The sequence below is a fragment of the Micrasema longulum genome, unplaced genomic scaffold (assembly GCF_059751315.1).
Source record: "Micrasema longulum isolate JH-2025_06_02 unplaced genomic scaffold, ASM5975131v1 h1tg002903l, whole genome shotgun sequence".
NCBI classification, from domain to species: domain Eukaryota; kingdom Metazoa; phylum Arthropoda; class Insecta; order Trichoptera; family Brachycentridae; genus Micrasema; species Micrasema longulum.
This window is the reverse complement of record NW_028280022.1, coordinates 1-16833: the sequence shown is the minus strand read 5'-3', so window position 1 is coordinate 16833 and position 16833 is coordinate 1. Positions and strand designations below refer to the sequence as shown.

At 32.3% G+C, this 16833-nt stretch overlaps 4 protein-coding genes across 7 annotated transcripts; 3 read left to right on the top strand and 1 right to left on the bottom strand.

Annotated features, from left to right (window-relative positions):
* The first annotated feature begins 76 nt into the window (after positions 1-76).
* On the top strand, positions 77-4657 carry Snapin (SNAP associated protein). Its single transcript, XM_088241442.1, has 3 exons — positions 77-360; positions 442-607; positions 3790-4657. Exons 1-3 carry the CDS (start codon positions 209-211, stop codon positions 3916-3918), a joined length of 447 nt encoding a protein of 148 aa, XP_088097568.1. The 5' UTR covers positions 77-208; the 3' UTR covers positions 3919-4657.
* Positions 3932-4657, top strand: LOC148271391 (methyltransferase HEMK2-like). The gene has a single exon (XM_088241441.1). It carries the CDS (start codon positions 3932-3934, stop codon positions 4568-4570), a length of 639 nt encoding a protein of 212 aa, XP_088097567.1. The 3' UTR covers positions 4571-4657.
* LOC148271390 (glutathione S-transferase 1-like) lies at positions 4648-6891 on the bottom strand. The gene is made up of 3 exons (XM_088241440.1): positions 6416-6891; positions 5352-5522; positions 4648-4967 (listed from the first exon to the last, which is right to left on the bottom strand). The coding sequence occupies exons 1-3, from the start codon at positions 6755-6757 to the stop codon at positions 4818-4820; spliced, it is 663 nt and encodes a 220-aa protein (XP_088097566.1). The 5' UTR covers positions 6758-6891; the 3' UTR covers positions 4648-4817.
* Positions 6892-8995: 2104 nt separating this feature from the next.
* On the top strand, positions 8996-15856 carry LOC148271389 (uncharacterized). Of its 4 annotated transcripts, none has more exons than XR_015825108.1 (5): positions 8996-9420; positions 9818-10461; positions 12030-12305; positions 12942-13116; positions 14665-14782. XR_015825108.1 is itself a non-coding variant. In XM_088241438.1 (4 exons), exons 1-4 carry the CDS (start codon positions 9310-9312, stop codon positions 15050-15052), a joined length of 1419 nt encoding a protein of 472 aa, XP_088097564.1. In that variant the 5' UTR covers positions 8998-9309; the 3' UTR covers positions 15053-15856. The 4 variants fall into 4 exon arrangements, 2 of the variants coding, with proteins under 2 accessions (XP_088097564.1, XP_088097565.1); XR_015825109.1 differs by having other exon boundaries at positions 14669-14733; XM_088241438.1 differs by lacking the exon at positions 12942-13116 and having other exon boundaries at positions 8998-9420; positions 14665-15856.
* The last annotated feature ends 977 nt before the right edge of the window (positions 15857-16833 follow it).

Sequence of the window (16833 nt, the reverse complement as noted above, 5' to 3'; positions counted from 1 at the left end):
ATTACTGCGATTATATTATTCCATGTGATGTTCCTTTATAAATATGAATGACTTATTGTCTATGGATACATTAATTCCTTTTCCATGAAATACTGCTGTCAAAGTCGGTATCTGACAATTTGACGTAAATCTTATTTTCTCGGTAGATTGATTCGAATTTCTCCTTATCACAACTTTATGGTTTTACGATGCGAATTCAACATAAATAATGGATGGCGATACGGAGAGTACCGCTACGTCCATCGAAGAAAACACAGAAAATTTTTGTGATAATCCAACTAGAGACACTTTGGTCGAGGGTCTTATGGGACTTTTAAAACCGACCGTCGACAAATTAGACGAAAGCGTTCGAGCTACTCGGTATTCTATTTTTCTACTGTGGTGTGTATTATGTTTGACGTATAAAATACTAAACTAACAAGGTATTTAAAAACATTTTAGAATTACACAAGTTGAGTTGAAGCAACAAATTGATGGACTTGCCGACGAATTGAAGAAGATTTCAGACAGTCAATCTAATTTTTTAGACCTCGAAGAATATGTTAAAAAGTTAATGAATAGTAAACGCAAGATAACGGCAGTTTCAACAATTTTACAAAGTACTCAGGTAATGCTACAAACTTGTTGTTAAAACAAACAAATGTGTTATATTTTTTTTTTACAATCCAAATTACACACGGAAAAGATTGAAAGGGATTCAAATAATATAAAAGCGTTTGATTGCAGCATATCGATCATTTTAAATCATGGAAGGCAAGTGATGAGTCCTAACACTTGTGCCTGTCCAGGAACAATTTGAGCACCCACCCCTTTCCCAAAACTGTTCATAAAGACTTGTCTTTCTTCAGTTTTGCATATTCACTATCAATTTTTTTAAAACTAATTAAGTGAAAATTTAATATTTACAATCAAACTGAGTTGTCATCGAATCCAAAACAGTCATACAGGGTTCTGGCACTTATCACACACGCAACAATATTCTCAATCTGCCCGGAAAAAGGAATATTTATAGTGGTGCAATTTTATTATCATCATTACCTTATCGGCAACTAATGGTTCAGATGGCACTTCATGGATACACCAACCGCTGAGTACCTTGATCATTTTTTGTAACATGAAAGTAAGATGATCAATCATAAGCATTTGCTTCAGGTTTTAGTACAATGGATAGTATAAACATCATGGAATTATAAAAGTCCAGAAAGCGCGTACGGGCATCTAATTGAAGCCGACTAAACTACTCATAAATTAGTAGTTTTACATTTTGGCCACTAGTTACTCTGAAGACGTTGCTTAGTACGCAACTGCCGATTTAAAATCAATTATACTGTGTTGTGTTGTTTTTAAGTGTCAAAATACTGATGGGATTAAAAAAGAATAGGATCACATTTCATGTGGAAATAGCGAATTCACAAATAATCTTATCTAAGAATTTGATTATATTACCATCTGTCAGATTGTGAAATAAAACAAGAAAGACATTTTGTTAGTATTGCCAGGGTAGTTTAAGTTTAATTTTTTACCCAGCTTTCTATTAATAAACCGTAGTATAATATTCAACGGTAATTATTTACGTAATTACTAAATGATTAATTAATGTTTTTTTAAAAATGTTTTCCTAATAAAAGTACCTGTTTTTTTTTTACAGTCCAGTTAGTATAATATTTTTTGTGGTAAAACATAACGTAACACAATATTAACTTATATTTGTGTTATGATAATATATTTTTAGTGGTCTAGCAACATGACGCGGCCTCTTCAAGCTTGCGTGCAGGTTTTAGTACAAAGGATAGTCTTGCAGGGGGGATAGTTGTGAAACTTTAGGGCACAGTGTGATGTATGCAAACTTGGTTCTATGCGCCTTCTGGTATATTTTAATTCTATGATAAATATCTTTTTAAATAATCATCATCAGTGGCGCTACAGCCCGTTGTGGGCCCTGACCTACAGAATCTGTCTCCATTCCTCCCTGCACCCTGCGGCTCTTCTCCAGTTCGTCGGGTCAATAAATCTAATGTTCCACATTATCCAGCCATCTTAATATTGGCCTGCCTCTGCTTCGTTTGCCTTCTGGAGTGGTATAAAGAATCTTTCGGGTTACGATTATCATTCATTCTGTGCACATGGCCTAGCCATTTTAATCTTCTTATTTTTATGAATTGTGCAATTTTGGGTTTGCCATATCGTCGCTTTAGTTTGTTTGTCCAACAGACCATTTTTAATGAAATTTAGTTAAGTGTACAGGAGTTCTGAGAAAGCCTTTATTTATGAAAATATATATATATATTTTTAAAAAATTGTTTAAGGGGTTTTTCAATAAATTTTGTCTAAGTTGTAATAATTATATTTATCCGCTTTTGTTGTAAAAACAACTTGAAAACTCTGCAGATTTGTGTTTTGGTATGTTGGACAAAAGCAAACTGAAGTGATGATATCGTGCCTCTAATTCATCATTTAACCATCTCCTCCACTCTTTGTTTTGGTTGACAGCACCAAATATCTTCCTTAATATGTTTAAATAATGTAACTAAATATTTACTTTGTGTAAATTCACCGTGTAATTTAATCTGCCGGGTTTCAGAACAAGACTGTTCCCTTTTCAAGGCTTAAAAATAAACTAACATCATCATCATTCCCTTTCCGCACCTAATGGTGCATAGGATAGAATGAATTAGTTAAGTTTACCTTGATAAAGAAGCTTGTAGAGCCTTGAAACCGGTTGGTAGAAAAAATAAATAAAAACAACTTTGTTTTTTTATAACTTATTTTTTCTACCAACCAGTTTCAAAGCTATACAAGCTTCTTTATCAAGGTATACTTAACTAATGAATTCTATCCTATATAATTTTATCAATGTTTACTAAATATTACATATGGAGCTAATAAATCGAGTATTTTTGTCTTGTAAGGATGGGAAGCGTAATGTGAGATGAATACGATCTTTAAAACTAGACAGGATTGCACTAAATTAAATATTATTTATTTTATAACACTAAATATAAATTTTATAACACTAAGTATTTTTACTCTATTAAATAACAAGTAGATGCTTAAAAATACATCATCTGCTAACATGTGGTTACTGTTTTTTGTCAAAGCTACTATTTCTCAGAAAAGTGGGTACGCAATAGATATTGAAATGAAATATATTTTTCAGAGACTTGTTATTATTATTATTGTTCATAAATCATAAAAACATTGAAAATCACATAGTGCTTCAAATATTAATTTTATCTTTTTTAATATTTTTTCTTGTCCTGGCGGATAAATAACACAGTTATGTGTATGAAATAGAACCATATCCTGGATGAGTGTTTTGGACTCATTGACTTTTGGCTACTTTCAAGTAAAAGTACTGGAAAATACTAATTTGGGTAGAGATGATTCCGCCTCATTGGAACGTTTGCCAACTACACATAAGGTTTCAAGTTCTGTTCCGGTAAAGTCGACATTAAATATTGAATTAAGGGAATTTTTTTATTGTTCCTTGACTGGCACCCGAAGCACGAGACTAATCATCTTGCCTTTGTGTAACAGATGATCAAAATACGCTGCATTTGGTATACGAATGCCCATTGTCCTATGCACCATCAGATGCGGATAAAGTATGACAATAAAATTAATATTTCATGTCAACCGCATCGGAAATCAAATCCAAGAACTCTTATATTGTAGGCAGTCATGCTAATTACTAAACTACTAGGTTTTTGTTTACTTGCGATAATTAAATAATTATTGTTGAAACATGAAAAGTAAAAAATATATTCAGTGTATATTTTGTTATTGCAGGAGAGATTGGACAAAGTTCATAGTTTAGTATCTAGAGAAGCTGCCCGAAGACAAGCCATTGTTGACTCGAGCGAACAGCCATCCACTTCAGGGTTCAACGAAGTCTCACAAGAAGGGAACATAAACTAACTATACACTGTTAATGTTGTATAAAATGGAGACTCCTGTGCTCTCTCATATCAAGGACACCGATTATGAATGTGTCTATGAGCCTTCCAACGACACTTTTCTCATGTTGGATGCTCTGGAATCTGAAATACAAAACATTTCAGAAGAGAAACCTTCTATCTGTCTTGAAGTAGGTTCTGGAAGCGGAATCACCGTAACCGCCTTTGCTAAAAGTTTTCCTTCGTGCTTTTGCATCGCTGTAGACATAAACTTTAAGGCTTGCCTCGTTACTTTAGCCACGAGTCTAATGAATTCCGCCACCATTGAATGCGTCAATATGGATCTCACCACGTGCTTAAAAAATAATACCGCCGATATTGTTATTTTCAATCCGCCTTACGTTGTGACGGAAAGCTTAGAAATGATTCAGAGCGATATTTCTAAAGCTTGGGCCGGCGGCACCAAAGGCAGGGAGGTTATCGATAGATTTATTACATTATTACCGGACTTATTGTCTCAAAATGGGATCTGCTACATGCTGATCATTGAAGACAACTTGCCGAGTGAAGTAGAGGACATGTTAGGTGGTTTGGGCTTTACTTCGACGACTGTGATTAAGAGAAAAGCTTATAATGAAAAACTGCAAATTTTAAAAATAGTAAGACATAAATAAATTTAAACGAACTTTGTATTTTAAAGTTATTGTAATATAACATATTGTAATATTTAAATAATTATTAAAAAAAACACTCTGTAAAAATGTGTTTAATTATAAAACAGTATAAAAATATTTTTATGTACCAAAATCACCGATATTTTATACCGCTTCCTTTTTCCCAGTCAAGAATTTTAAAATACATTTTGGATTAAATTAGTGACCACGTACACGGACTTAATTTTAAAAAAATATCTTTTCGCATCTAAATTTCGCCTTCATCCAATTTACTTCGTACTGCATTTCCAAACACATCGGCTCCTTGTTTATTTTCTTCGAACCCAGGAATCTTGGCAGCGCAATTCTCTATCCATTTTTTAACATTTGGATAACTGTCCAAATTCCACCCAGCTCCCTAAAACGAAATAAATATTTTGATCATTACATATTTCATATAAATTGTTGCCAATGAGATTACATGGGAAAAATAATGGAGTAATAATTAAGGAACTTGTTCGGACCATTTTTTTAAGTATTTACTTCCAGTTGCATACCATTATTATGCTTTACATAGGATTTAGAACAATAATAAGTATTGTTTAAATTAAATATCATGAAATCTCACCGATACCCATTAAAAGTGGGTTATTGGGAATAATACTGTTAAATGTTATTCTTTATAATCGTTTTCGTAAGAAATGTGCATTTTTTCTCACTATCTTATGCGCACTTCTGCGTAACTCCTAAGTTTAAAATAGTAATAATATGATAACTGTTTTCTATTGTATTTTAAACTCACCACAATGCTTGTTGCAGAAGCCACATTTGCTATATCAGCGATCGTGAAACTGTTTCCTCCGGCGAGCCACTTTTTTCCTTCCAGAAATTTTTCCAAAAATCCAAATGCTTGATTTAGACTGTCTCTCTTTTCTTGTGATACTTTTTTCTCTCCCAAAAACAGAGCGGGAAACTGAAAAATCAATAAATAACAATTAGACATTAATATGGTTTTAAAAAATAAAGATGGAAATTCAAGGCATTTTTAAGAATGAGAGGATATTTTTGACATTTGAAAATTCACAATAAATAATGTATGCCAGTTCATATGACAACCTCCCATATTTACAAATTTATTTTGGTAAGCTGAGTAACAAGAATATAATTAAAATTCGACCAGAATTCATAAAAATAAAATGGCGTGTAAGTTTGACAATGTTCTTGTCTTCTATTGAGCGCGAAAATTAAAAAACCATAGATAAAAAATATTATTTCAGCAGGTTCTTCCCCTCGTGAATCTCAATCCTTCGAGTGCTTTCAATTATTAATTTTTCAAACAAAACACATATTATGTTATAATATGATTATGAATCGTATATTATACCCAGTACTTTTCAAAACATCGTTATTTACAATAACAATTGCAGCTGCTTTATTGCTTATTTACCTGTTAAATATATATATATATATTTGTTTTAATCGAAAGATAAGAAGAAAATTACAAATGTTTTGTACACACATTTGAGTGCATTGCATTTCAAAGAAATGGAATCAAAATCAAAAGTACAAGTAAATCAGAAAAAAAAGAGATTCACCAACTCGGGAGATGGGTAGGCTAATTTTATTTCTTGTAGAAAATATTTACTTTTAAATAATATTTTAAAATACACATTATCGCTATTTTTTAACCTAAAATTTAAAAAGATAGCTGATTAAGTTTTATTTCGTTAGACATTTGAATTATTTTTATAAATGTCCTTGAACGCTACGCCACCAACCTAAAACGCGTATTTCGTTTGTTGTCAACACTTTAATTGATATTTGTAATTTTTTTAATCAATTATTATCCCTCTTAGGTATACTTACAGCAATTGCTCGTATCCTTGTATATAGTGTTCCGGCGTCGAAATATAAAAACCGATCAACAGTTGCTCTCATTTGTGGATCTGTCGGATATAGAGTATCATTTTTTCCATATTTTGTCGCCAAATAACCAGCTATAGCCCGACTTTCCCATAAGACGAATCCACCATCGTCTAAAGTAGGAACACAATGCTGTGGGTTAATATTAATAAACTCTTCTTTCATCTGTTCTTTTGCAAACAGATTTATAACTTTAACTTCAATATCAAGGTCCAATGCCCTTGCTGTAAGGAGTGCACTCCTAGACGGAGCACTGGGTGCAAAATGATATAATTTCAACGACATTTCACCGATGTTTCGTTACTTTTAGAATAAAAAATATGTCTATGCCACTTTAACTAAACTCTTCAGCGTATAATGACAACCCGATGCGAGACGCGACTGGTATAAGTTATAAGTTTGGTACAGTGTTATCAACCTGCTTGACTACTTTCACCTACGTGACTGACGCGTTGATTCAAAGATACTTAAATATTATATCAAAACAATAAATTGCTTTTTTTTCAATTACATAGAAAGGGTAACTGAAATTTTAACGTCCAAAAATTAAAAATAAAGAATTTTAAAAAACATTGACCACCGGGGATTCAAAATACTTTTACTTAAAAAAATCCAATAAAAGGATATTAACCCTTTTCTTAGCCTTATATTCTATAGAAAACATAATGTCGATTTAATGCAAATTTAATTTGCATGTCTAAGATACTTAATAGTTTATTTGATGTTCCGACTATTCTCCGACAAATATTTTTTAATGTTCCTTCACGTAGACTCAGAAATAATGAAATTATGTTTCTCGATCATCATAAGACTAATTATGGTTTCCATGCGCCTTTACCCAGAATGATTATATTTGTAAATGAAAATCAAGATATAAAATATTTTTATTGTAAATTGAGTTTTTTTACAAATAGGCTGAAGAAATATTTCCAATAAATTTACTCTATATTTGTAGAATTAACCTGGATTCCATAATGCCTGTCTAATGTATTAACTTGTCTTTGCTTCTCTTTGTTGTATACCTTATATTGTTTGTTACGCTATTATTATTGTTTTTCGTTAAATAATTTGCTTAAATTTGACATTTTCTGTAAATTTGTTAAATAAATAAGTAATATGATCTCATTTTTTATCATGAACTAAAACACGTGTACAAAACAAGTCGGCCTCGTGGTGTTATGGTCAGAGCGTTTGCCTATCATGCAAGAGGTCTCCCGACATGGTTGATATGAAATATTTATTTAAAATGGTGTTTTTACACTAGAATATTTCAATGTCCCTGGACTGGTACCTGAGGCCTAAGACTGGCCATCTTACCGTCATGTAAGAAAAATTATCAAGATACGCTACAATTGGTGTACTAGTACAGTGCCCTATGCAACATTAAGTGTGGAAAGGGAATGATGATGATAAGTAAAACAGCATTAAGTTATCAACATTATCACAATTTATAATAAACTTTGATGAAAACAAAAAAAAAATTGTTTGGGGTTTCGAAGACATTGAATGTGTTAAAAAAATCGTTCTGCTAAGGTAAGGGTTATTTTTATTATTTTAAAAAACCTGTTAGGGTTATCTAAGAAATGTTGTAGGGTCTAGTCTAGTCAAATAACGTTAATATAAAAGAGACCGTTTTTGTGTCGTTTCAGGGCGAAATAAATAATACCGACTTTTTTTAACTTGATGTAAAACTGTACTCTTTAGTAAAAGTTTAGGAAAAATGATATCAGTGGATATTAATTTGCGTCGTGGTAAATGTATTTGTCGATTCTCAGCATCAATGAGTCGCTCTGAGTGCCAGATGGTCAACATAAAAAACCTTTGAATCGGTATAATAAGTAACATACATAAAAATGTTATTTATAAAAAAAAATGCCTCACATAATAATCATTGATATTATTTTAATTTACAAAAACATTCGATTTGCCACTACAATTTCATTTTATTTTTTAGAATCGGAATTCTAAAATCAGAACTATGAAATCAATTTGTGATGATGATTTTTGTACGTATTTTTGTACTTATGTTTGGTACTTCCTTTTATATTTGATCTTGAAAAGCTTTTATAAAGGCTTTATATTCCAGGTTTGATATATATATATAAATATACACGAGTACGTATAACCCGAGTATTGAAGAATATACTTTTGTCTTTTATACTTATCAAGTTAAATAAAGTTCCGTTTGAAGTAGAAAAAAATCACATGCGTCATTTTATTACGATCGTGACGAAATTCTGAAAGTTTGTGAGCCTTTGGGTTACACAATGCATAGTGTGACCACTTAGGGCGTTTTTACACCACAATAAAAATTCACCCGGCACGATAAAATAACATAGGGTGGATTGACTTTTACCGTTTTACATTATGTTTTTAATTTTATTTATTTATTTAGAGTGTAGATAAAACGCATTAACTATGAGGCCGACTAATTTTCACTTGATTTTTTTTTGTATATTCTTTTTTTGAGAGTAGAAATTAAATAAATAAACCAAAAATTAATATAATTATAAGTATCCACCCACCCTAATTTGCCGTGACGTCGAATTAGGACGATACATGTGAAATGTGTCTGTAGGCTTTTCATTAGTCTATGGTTGACATAAACAAAATGTTGTTGACAGCAAAAAGTCAAAATCAAAAATGCTTTGACAAACAGTCAAAATGACAGTTTTCGTAAAATGCATTTGTTATTGATTGCTAATCTTGCTAAAATGCGATTCGTTATTGATCTATAGACTATGAAACTTGAGATCCGAGAGAGAAAAAAATGAGATCCACAAAAGGATAACTTAATTTATACGTACTGTTTGAGGCAATATATTGATAACATAAATATGACTAAAATTTGTCGAATATGTTTAAATGTCGGTGAACTTATTTCTTTATTTGATACAGTAAATTCCATTCAGATTTCTGTTAAAATTATGGCATGTACATCTATAAAGGTAGGTTTACAGTATGTATATGTGTTTTTATCAGAATTACTTATGTACACACATCTTCAATTTACACTAAAACTTATGAGCCACACGAGGGATCTCACGGAATTTAATAAAAATATTAACATAGAAAACTTGTATTAAAATTCTGTGCGATGTTATTAAGCTTCGTAAGAAAGAATTTAAGAAGATGAATACTTGTTTTGATTTCATTATTTGTTTCTTTTATAAATATATTTTTATAAATTATTAATTTCATAGGCTTTAGCTTTGGTATTGTAAAACGAACTATAATGAATCTGCCAAATTGTATGTAATGTTTTTGTAAGTTTTCCCCATCCAGATTTTTTGTAAGTTTTCCTCATAATGATTTTTTTAAACATAATTTTTTATGATTTTTCAGATCGATACAGAAGATAATCTTCCTTTGCAAATATGTAGACTATGTTTAGATCGCCTTGATATTTCATACGATTTTAAAATTCAGTGTGAAGATTCTGATCTGAAATTGCGAAGCAAAATTTTCAATGATGGTTCAAAATACGCTCATAATAATTTACAACTTAAATCTGAAAATTTGGATGATATCTCCTACATCAAAACTGAGTTAGATGACAGCGGATTTAACAATGAAAGTCAGCTTGTGGTCTTGGAACAAAAAAAAGAAATTAATGAAGATATAAGTGTATTTAATAACATCAAGAGGAAGAAAAAATCTCGGGAAAAAAATGCAAAGTCCAATTTGAAATCTAATTTCCTGAGTGGCAAATCAAATGATGTTTACCAGATTGATAAAGTATTAAATAAAAGCAAAATTGAAAGAAGGAAAAAACCTCTGAGTAAAAAGTCTGTTGAGTATGAGAAGCTTAAATCTTCGTCATCTGAAAATGACGATCCAAGTTTGTTTGATAGCTCGGATTTTCAAAGGGAAGATTTTCGCGAAGACAAACTGGTTGTTGAGGAATCTAAGATCGCCAAGGTCCTCAAAAAAAGTAGTAAGGCGGTTAAAGAGCAGTGTTTCACTTGTGGTAAAGTAATGTCTTCCAGGTAATTGTTTGTCAAAAAAAAATGTTATGCAAATAACATGAAAATATTGTTTTACTTAATTGGGATATTTAAAAAGTTAAAACAATAACATCAAATATTATGAACCTAAAGTTAAACGACTATAATTTATATTTTAATCTCAAGGAAAAAATAAAAGAATCTTCAAATTAAAATTTTTTGCACTCATGAAAAATGCGGTAGGGTGGGTTCACAAATAAAATGGAGTCACTAAGGTGTAAGCTGAAATGCTGGTGAAGGCAGAAAAGGGCGAATGACGCATTGCGCGCCCACACTTTTTTTTTCCCAACAAATGGGAACATTTTCATGCTCCCATGTTTAAATAAACAATTTAATAAGTCATAATGAATTTTTCCATATAAGTTGCAAATTAAAATACTTAATTTCAATAGAATTTCATTAATAATTGTCAATAAATAACATAAGTCAATTTGAAATGTCTTGATTTTTATGATAGATTATTTGATGTTTCGCTGACTGAAACGTCTGAACAAATCCAAGACACACGGTATCACCCAAAAAAGAAACATATTGATAACAGTGACCGTAAAAACCTTCGCACCTGTTTCACTGACTTAGTTTTTAAAATTTCTTTAGAGCTAAAAAGCCAAAATTCACCCTTAATCTTGCATAACATTTCGACGGCAACACAGTGGATGCCTGGAATGGTTTAACTCAAGAGATAGTCACAGGAATACATTGAACCTATATTACAAGTAACTATACCTAATAAAACAGGGTCTTTTAATTTAGTTTATTGTTATGGAAATAAAAAGTACGATATATGAATGGTATTTTTTCGAAATACGCATTCAATAAATACGATACGAGTTCATATTTAGAATTATCTGAAAATTCATAGAATAAACGGGACATATAAGGTTACTTCCGCCAAACTATGCTTGAGTTGTACGCAATGTTTGTTAGAAGCGCACATGGCAGGGATGATGTTAATGTGACACGAACGGCTAGTCATTTTATATATGCTTGTTTTTAAAACTTATAAATATAAATATTTTATACACTTTAAACATTATTCTAATTTGTGAAAAGATCCTATTAAGATCAATCAGCTCATAGTTCCTGCCCATCTAATAACAATAAATAATAAAATAAATAAAACAACTTTATTTTTAACCACAATTTTTTTTTCCACCGACCGGTTTCAAAGCAAAACAAGCTTCTTTCTCAAGGTTTACTTAACTTTCAAAGCTAACAAGCTTCTTTCTCAAGGTTTACATAGCTTAGGTTAAGTAAAGTAAACCTTGAGAAAGAAGCGTGTTTACCTTTGAAACCGGTCGGTGGAAAAAACAAATAAATTAGTGGTTGAAAACAAAGTTGTTACATTTATTTTATTATTATAATGAATAACCACAAATTTAGTGCTTCAAATATTTTTAAAAAATATTTAAGACAATAAGTATCTACGAGTATTATTGGTTTATTATACATATTATGCAATTTTGTTATTATATTACCGTCAGTGTTCCTAATATTGTGTATTATTTATGCGTATGAATAATATTTGTAGAAAATCAAAATGTTTTTAGATTCCGTCTCAAAATGCACATGAGAATCCATACAGGAGAGAAGCCCTTTAAATGCAGTCACTGCCAGAGGTCGTTTTCTCTATCCCAAAATCTAAAGGTCCATGAAAGGATCCATACGGGAGAGAAGCCGTTGCTCTGCGGAACTTGTGGGAAGACTTTTGCACAGTCATCGGGACTCGTGGCGCACCAGCGCTTACACACCGGAGAGACTCCATACAGCTGCACTCTCTGTCCACTGAGCTTCCGGACATTCGGCCACCTTCAGTACCATATAAGGTACTTTATTTTTCATAAATACTGTACTCATGTATGCAAGTGAAACATGGAATTGGCAGAGGAAGGATGAAAGTAGAGCGAATGCGGTCAGAATGCTGGCTTTTGGACAGATGTGTGGAAAATCAAGGGTTATGAATGATGAAATTAGGCGAGGGTGCAAATCTGAGACAAGTATAATTGATTGGAAAAAGAAAGGGTCTCTGAGGTGGTTTGGTTATTTAGAAAGAATGGTAAAACAGATATGCACGGCGAGAATGAATGGTAATGTAGATCAGATAAACCAAAATCCCAAGTCTGGTGATATCAAAAGCAGACACAACCGAAGGGTATCCATGAATATATGTATGAATGTCGAAGAAGCTAGGAATGTATAATAAATAAATAAATAATCAATTTTGACAATTTTTATAGCGCCGTTTTCATGAATAATCACTTCAAGGGCGCTGTGCTTAATTCTATCAGCTTACTCTTAATTACTATTCACTTACTCATTAATTTTATAAATTACCCATACACATATGTATTATGTTTGTATTCTTTTTAAGCAGTAGCACTTTTCAAATCAGGAAACGATTTCACAAATAAATGAGTTTTTAATTTTTTTCTAAAAAGCGATTCTGTTGCACAATTTCGTAGTTCTGAAGGTAAGGCATTCCACGCCAAAGGTCCGGCTATTGCAAAAGCTCTATCACCGAATTTGGAACTCTGGTTGCGTAATTGGGGTAGTATCACTATCACCAGCAGAACATGAGGCTGAGCGGAGAGTGAGGCGCCTATCTGCCAACTCATCCGGAATGCAGAGTTCCTTAAGGTATTGAGGAGCCGTGTTATGCATTGTTTTATACATTAACCAAAACAGCTTATACTCAACCCTTTCAGGAAAACGTAGCCAGTGCAGACTTTGAAGCAACTGTGTAATATGATCGTACTTTGATACACCAAAGATCAGCCTAGCAGCTGCATTCAGAATCGACTGCAATCGTTCCATTTTATATTTAGGGAGGCCAGCATATATTCCATTGCAGTATTCGACTCGTGATATCACAAATGCGTTCACTAAGAGATGGGCCGCCTCATTAGGTAGATGTTTTCGAATACACTTAATTTGCCTTAGCTGGTAAAAACATGCGCTGACTGTCTTGCTGATTTGTCTTTCAAGCGAAAGTTCAGCGTCAATATGAACGCCTAAAAGCTTGACATTAGGAATAATAGAAGTTCCAGTGTTTAAAGAGGAATCTGTTAACATAGTTAATCAGGATAGACGTGTGGTGGTCCATCCTCTGCCTACCCCTACGGAGAATTGACATAATATTAGTAGTAGATGCTGTATTTAATACATTCTCTATCTTCTTTTTATGTAGAAATATCTTTTTATTTTTTTTGTAAAAAGAAATATTTGCATTCTTATGATTTACCCAAATATTTAATTTTGAAGGCCATTTTCTACCAGTTTTAAATAACTCACTATTAGAAAATGGAATAAAGTTGGGGCAGAGTGGGATTCGAATCACAGACCTTTGGTCCGTGAGTCCGAGACACTAGCCACAGGACCACAACCCGATTACATTGATACTCATTTATTTCTGTTGCTTTTATATTCATGTCCTGACTTGTTATAAATAAAATTATATCATCATTCCCTTTCCACACCTAATGGTGCATAGGGCACTGCATTGGTAAACCAATTGCAGCGTATCTTGATCATTTTTTGTTACATGAAGGTAAGATGATCATTCTTATGCTTCAGGTAACAGTCCAGGGACTATGAAATATTTTAGCGTGAAAACACCCTTTTGAATAAATATTTCAAATCAACCATGTCGGGAATCGAACCCGAGATCTCTTGCATGGTAGGCAAACGCGCTGACCATTACACCACGAGGCGAATGAGATTCCACTTTAAAGCACTGTAAAATAAGAAACTTCCTTTGTTCATGAGCTTGTCATTCCTGCTTAATTTTAATATGTCATTATGCATTTTTAATAGGAGTCAGTGGGGATGGGGCAATCTACATTTTATACTTGAATATAGTTTTTTTTCAATTTCTCCAGAAGATTAAAGTATTTTTACTAAACTCATAAATAAAAAGATTAAGAGAACATGTAATTAAAGCATACAAATCATTTAAACTAAATCCTTGGTGGAAATTTCAAATGATACCTACTTACTAATTATATTAAACCCAAATGAGAAGCATTGACATGTCATATAAAATGACAGTCGAAGAAAAAACAATAAGGATTCAATTATAAAATTCCTTCAGCTTATTCCTTAATTGTATACTATCCACCTCACGGTATATTGTTTAGCATTTTACTATGCGTGAGATTTGAAATTTTGTATTGAAATATTTTCTAGGCAGCACACCGGAGAAAAGAACTTTGAGTGCTGTTTTTGCCAGAGAGCGTTCATCACACGTAGTGACCTAACGCAGCACACCAAGACCCACACAGGGGAGCGACCGTACGTGTGTTCCATATGCGGGCTGCGAATGTCCCGCTCCAGTCACCTGACCCGCCACATGATGACGCACTCGGGGGAAAAGCCCCACCAGTGTTCTGTCTGTGGGTCAGCCTACGCTCAGAGAGGAGACCTTATCCGACATAGCAAGAAACACAGTGTTTCTCCGAGTAAAGAGGAAACTCATGCCGCATTTAAAACCAATGATAATTTGAACAAAAATCTTGATGTTGTTAATAGCGTTGCTATCAGTATTCTCCCACAATCCCATGCTCCTGAAACATAAATGATAATAGCTATTTTAACATATTATAGAGAACTATAAAGCGTATACACTTCTGTGTGAGAAATAAAACTGGAACACTCAATGGCCATATTCTAAAAATCCTGACAAATATAATCGAATGGAGATTAGTCTGCCTAGTGATCTATGGCCAGCCCATTTACCTACCATTCAGGTCTCGGTTCAAGATTCCCAGAAAGGTCCTCATTAATTATCCATTTAATAGTTGGCTGGTGCAGTTTTCTCTCAATTCATCTATCCGTAATTTTTGTGAAGTTAAGAGCTGAAATAATTATTCAAGATGGTGACAAAACTACTAGGGTAGCGAGAATTGCTCAGTCTAGCGATAGCGTGTAAACATGCCATCAAAAAGGAAAATCTGAACAATTTTTTGCATCAAATGAAAGAGAAATGTTAGTAATATTTTTAGATTAAATCAAATTATAATACCCATATACTATGCACAAAACAATTGATTGAAGTGGCGATAAAAATATTTATATTCATCTTGAACATTGGAATAACAAATGCATAATGTGAGAATTTGGTTACATTCAAAACATGTTTTCCTTAGTCTAAATTGTATTTTTTAAATGTTTTATAAAAATGATAATACAAATATTATGTTGCAATATCCCCAGTTTTCCTTTAAATAATTATTCATAATTACGATTTTCCATCATTATAAAGTGTGTGGATAAGTACTAAATAAATATTTTTAATGTTTGCTTTATGTGATTGTGATATTTAAGTGTAAGCAAAATTAAATTGATAAATAATACATGTTTTTGATATTTAAATTACATATTTGTGCATTTTCATTAAACATTTCATATTGTGCATAGTTAAAATACCTATGTTAAAATTGTAATGGACAGAGAGGCAGGGGTAAGCCTGATAAGAGTTGTGTATTTAGCAGATACAGGCAAAAGTTAATGTATCGTAAAAGAAATTTAGGAACTGCACAAATGTAAGAAGACTGGCAACTGCTTCACTGATGTGAGAAAAACTCTTGTGATTAATAATTCCTTCTGTAAGTCTTTCTAATTTTCACTACACTCTAAATTTTTTTTTATCTACACATTTTGTTTCATTATATTCGTCTCTTTTCTTTGAAAGTTTACCAAAAGTAGAGTTTATTTTTTTATAGATCACGACTAATTTGTAACTTTATTTAAACGAAGTAAAAGTCGTAACAAGGTTTCCGTAGGTGAACCTGCGGAAGGGTCATTTCCTGTCTCAATAATACTTGTGTAAAAATGGTGAGATTAATATTTTCTAACATATTTCTTTTCTTTTTCTTCTTTGCCAATCTTCCGAAGGGGGAACGCCGATTTTACCCTCTGAAATCGTATAAATGATGTACGACAATCCTTTTAATAAAATATCTTATTAGGCTATCAGATTTAACAACGTTCAAGTTTGGTGCCATTGAATAAACAGCTCGTTACGACAGTAGCCAGTGTAATATAGATGAATAGAAATAACATACTGCTATGAAGTGTAAATGTATCTGCACTCTGCTTACTACCACGATGAGGCACAAATGCGTGATTTTTTTAAAACTACAGATGCACGTGTAAAGCTATTTTATTACGAACTCATAATATGTAAATAAATTAAATCTGAAATTAGAAACTGGCTAGAACACCCCAGTTGGGAGGTGAAAAAGCAAAAAAAAACTAAGAAGATGAAGAATATGTATGTCTATGATAACAATCAAATCTGTGGTTTAGTTCGGTGTAAATTTTCCGTTTTCTGTGGATCGTGTGTAAATCAAAACA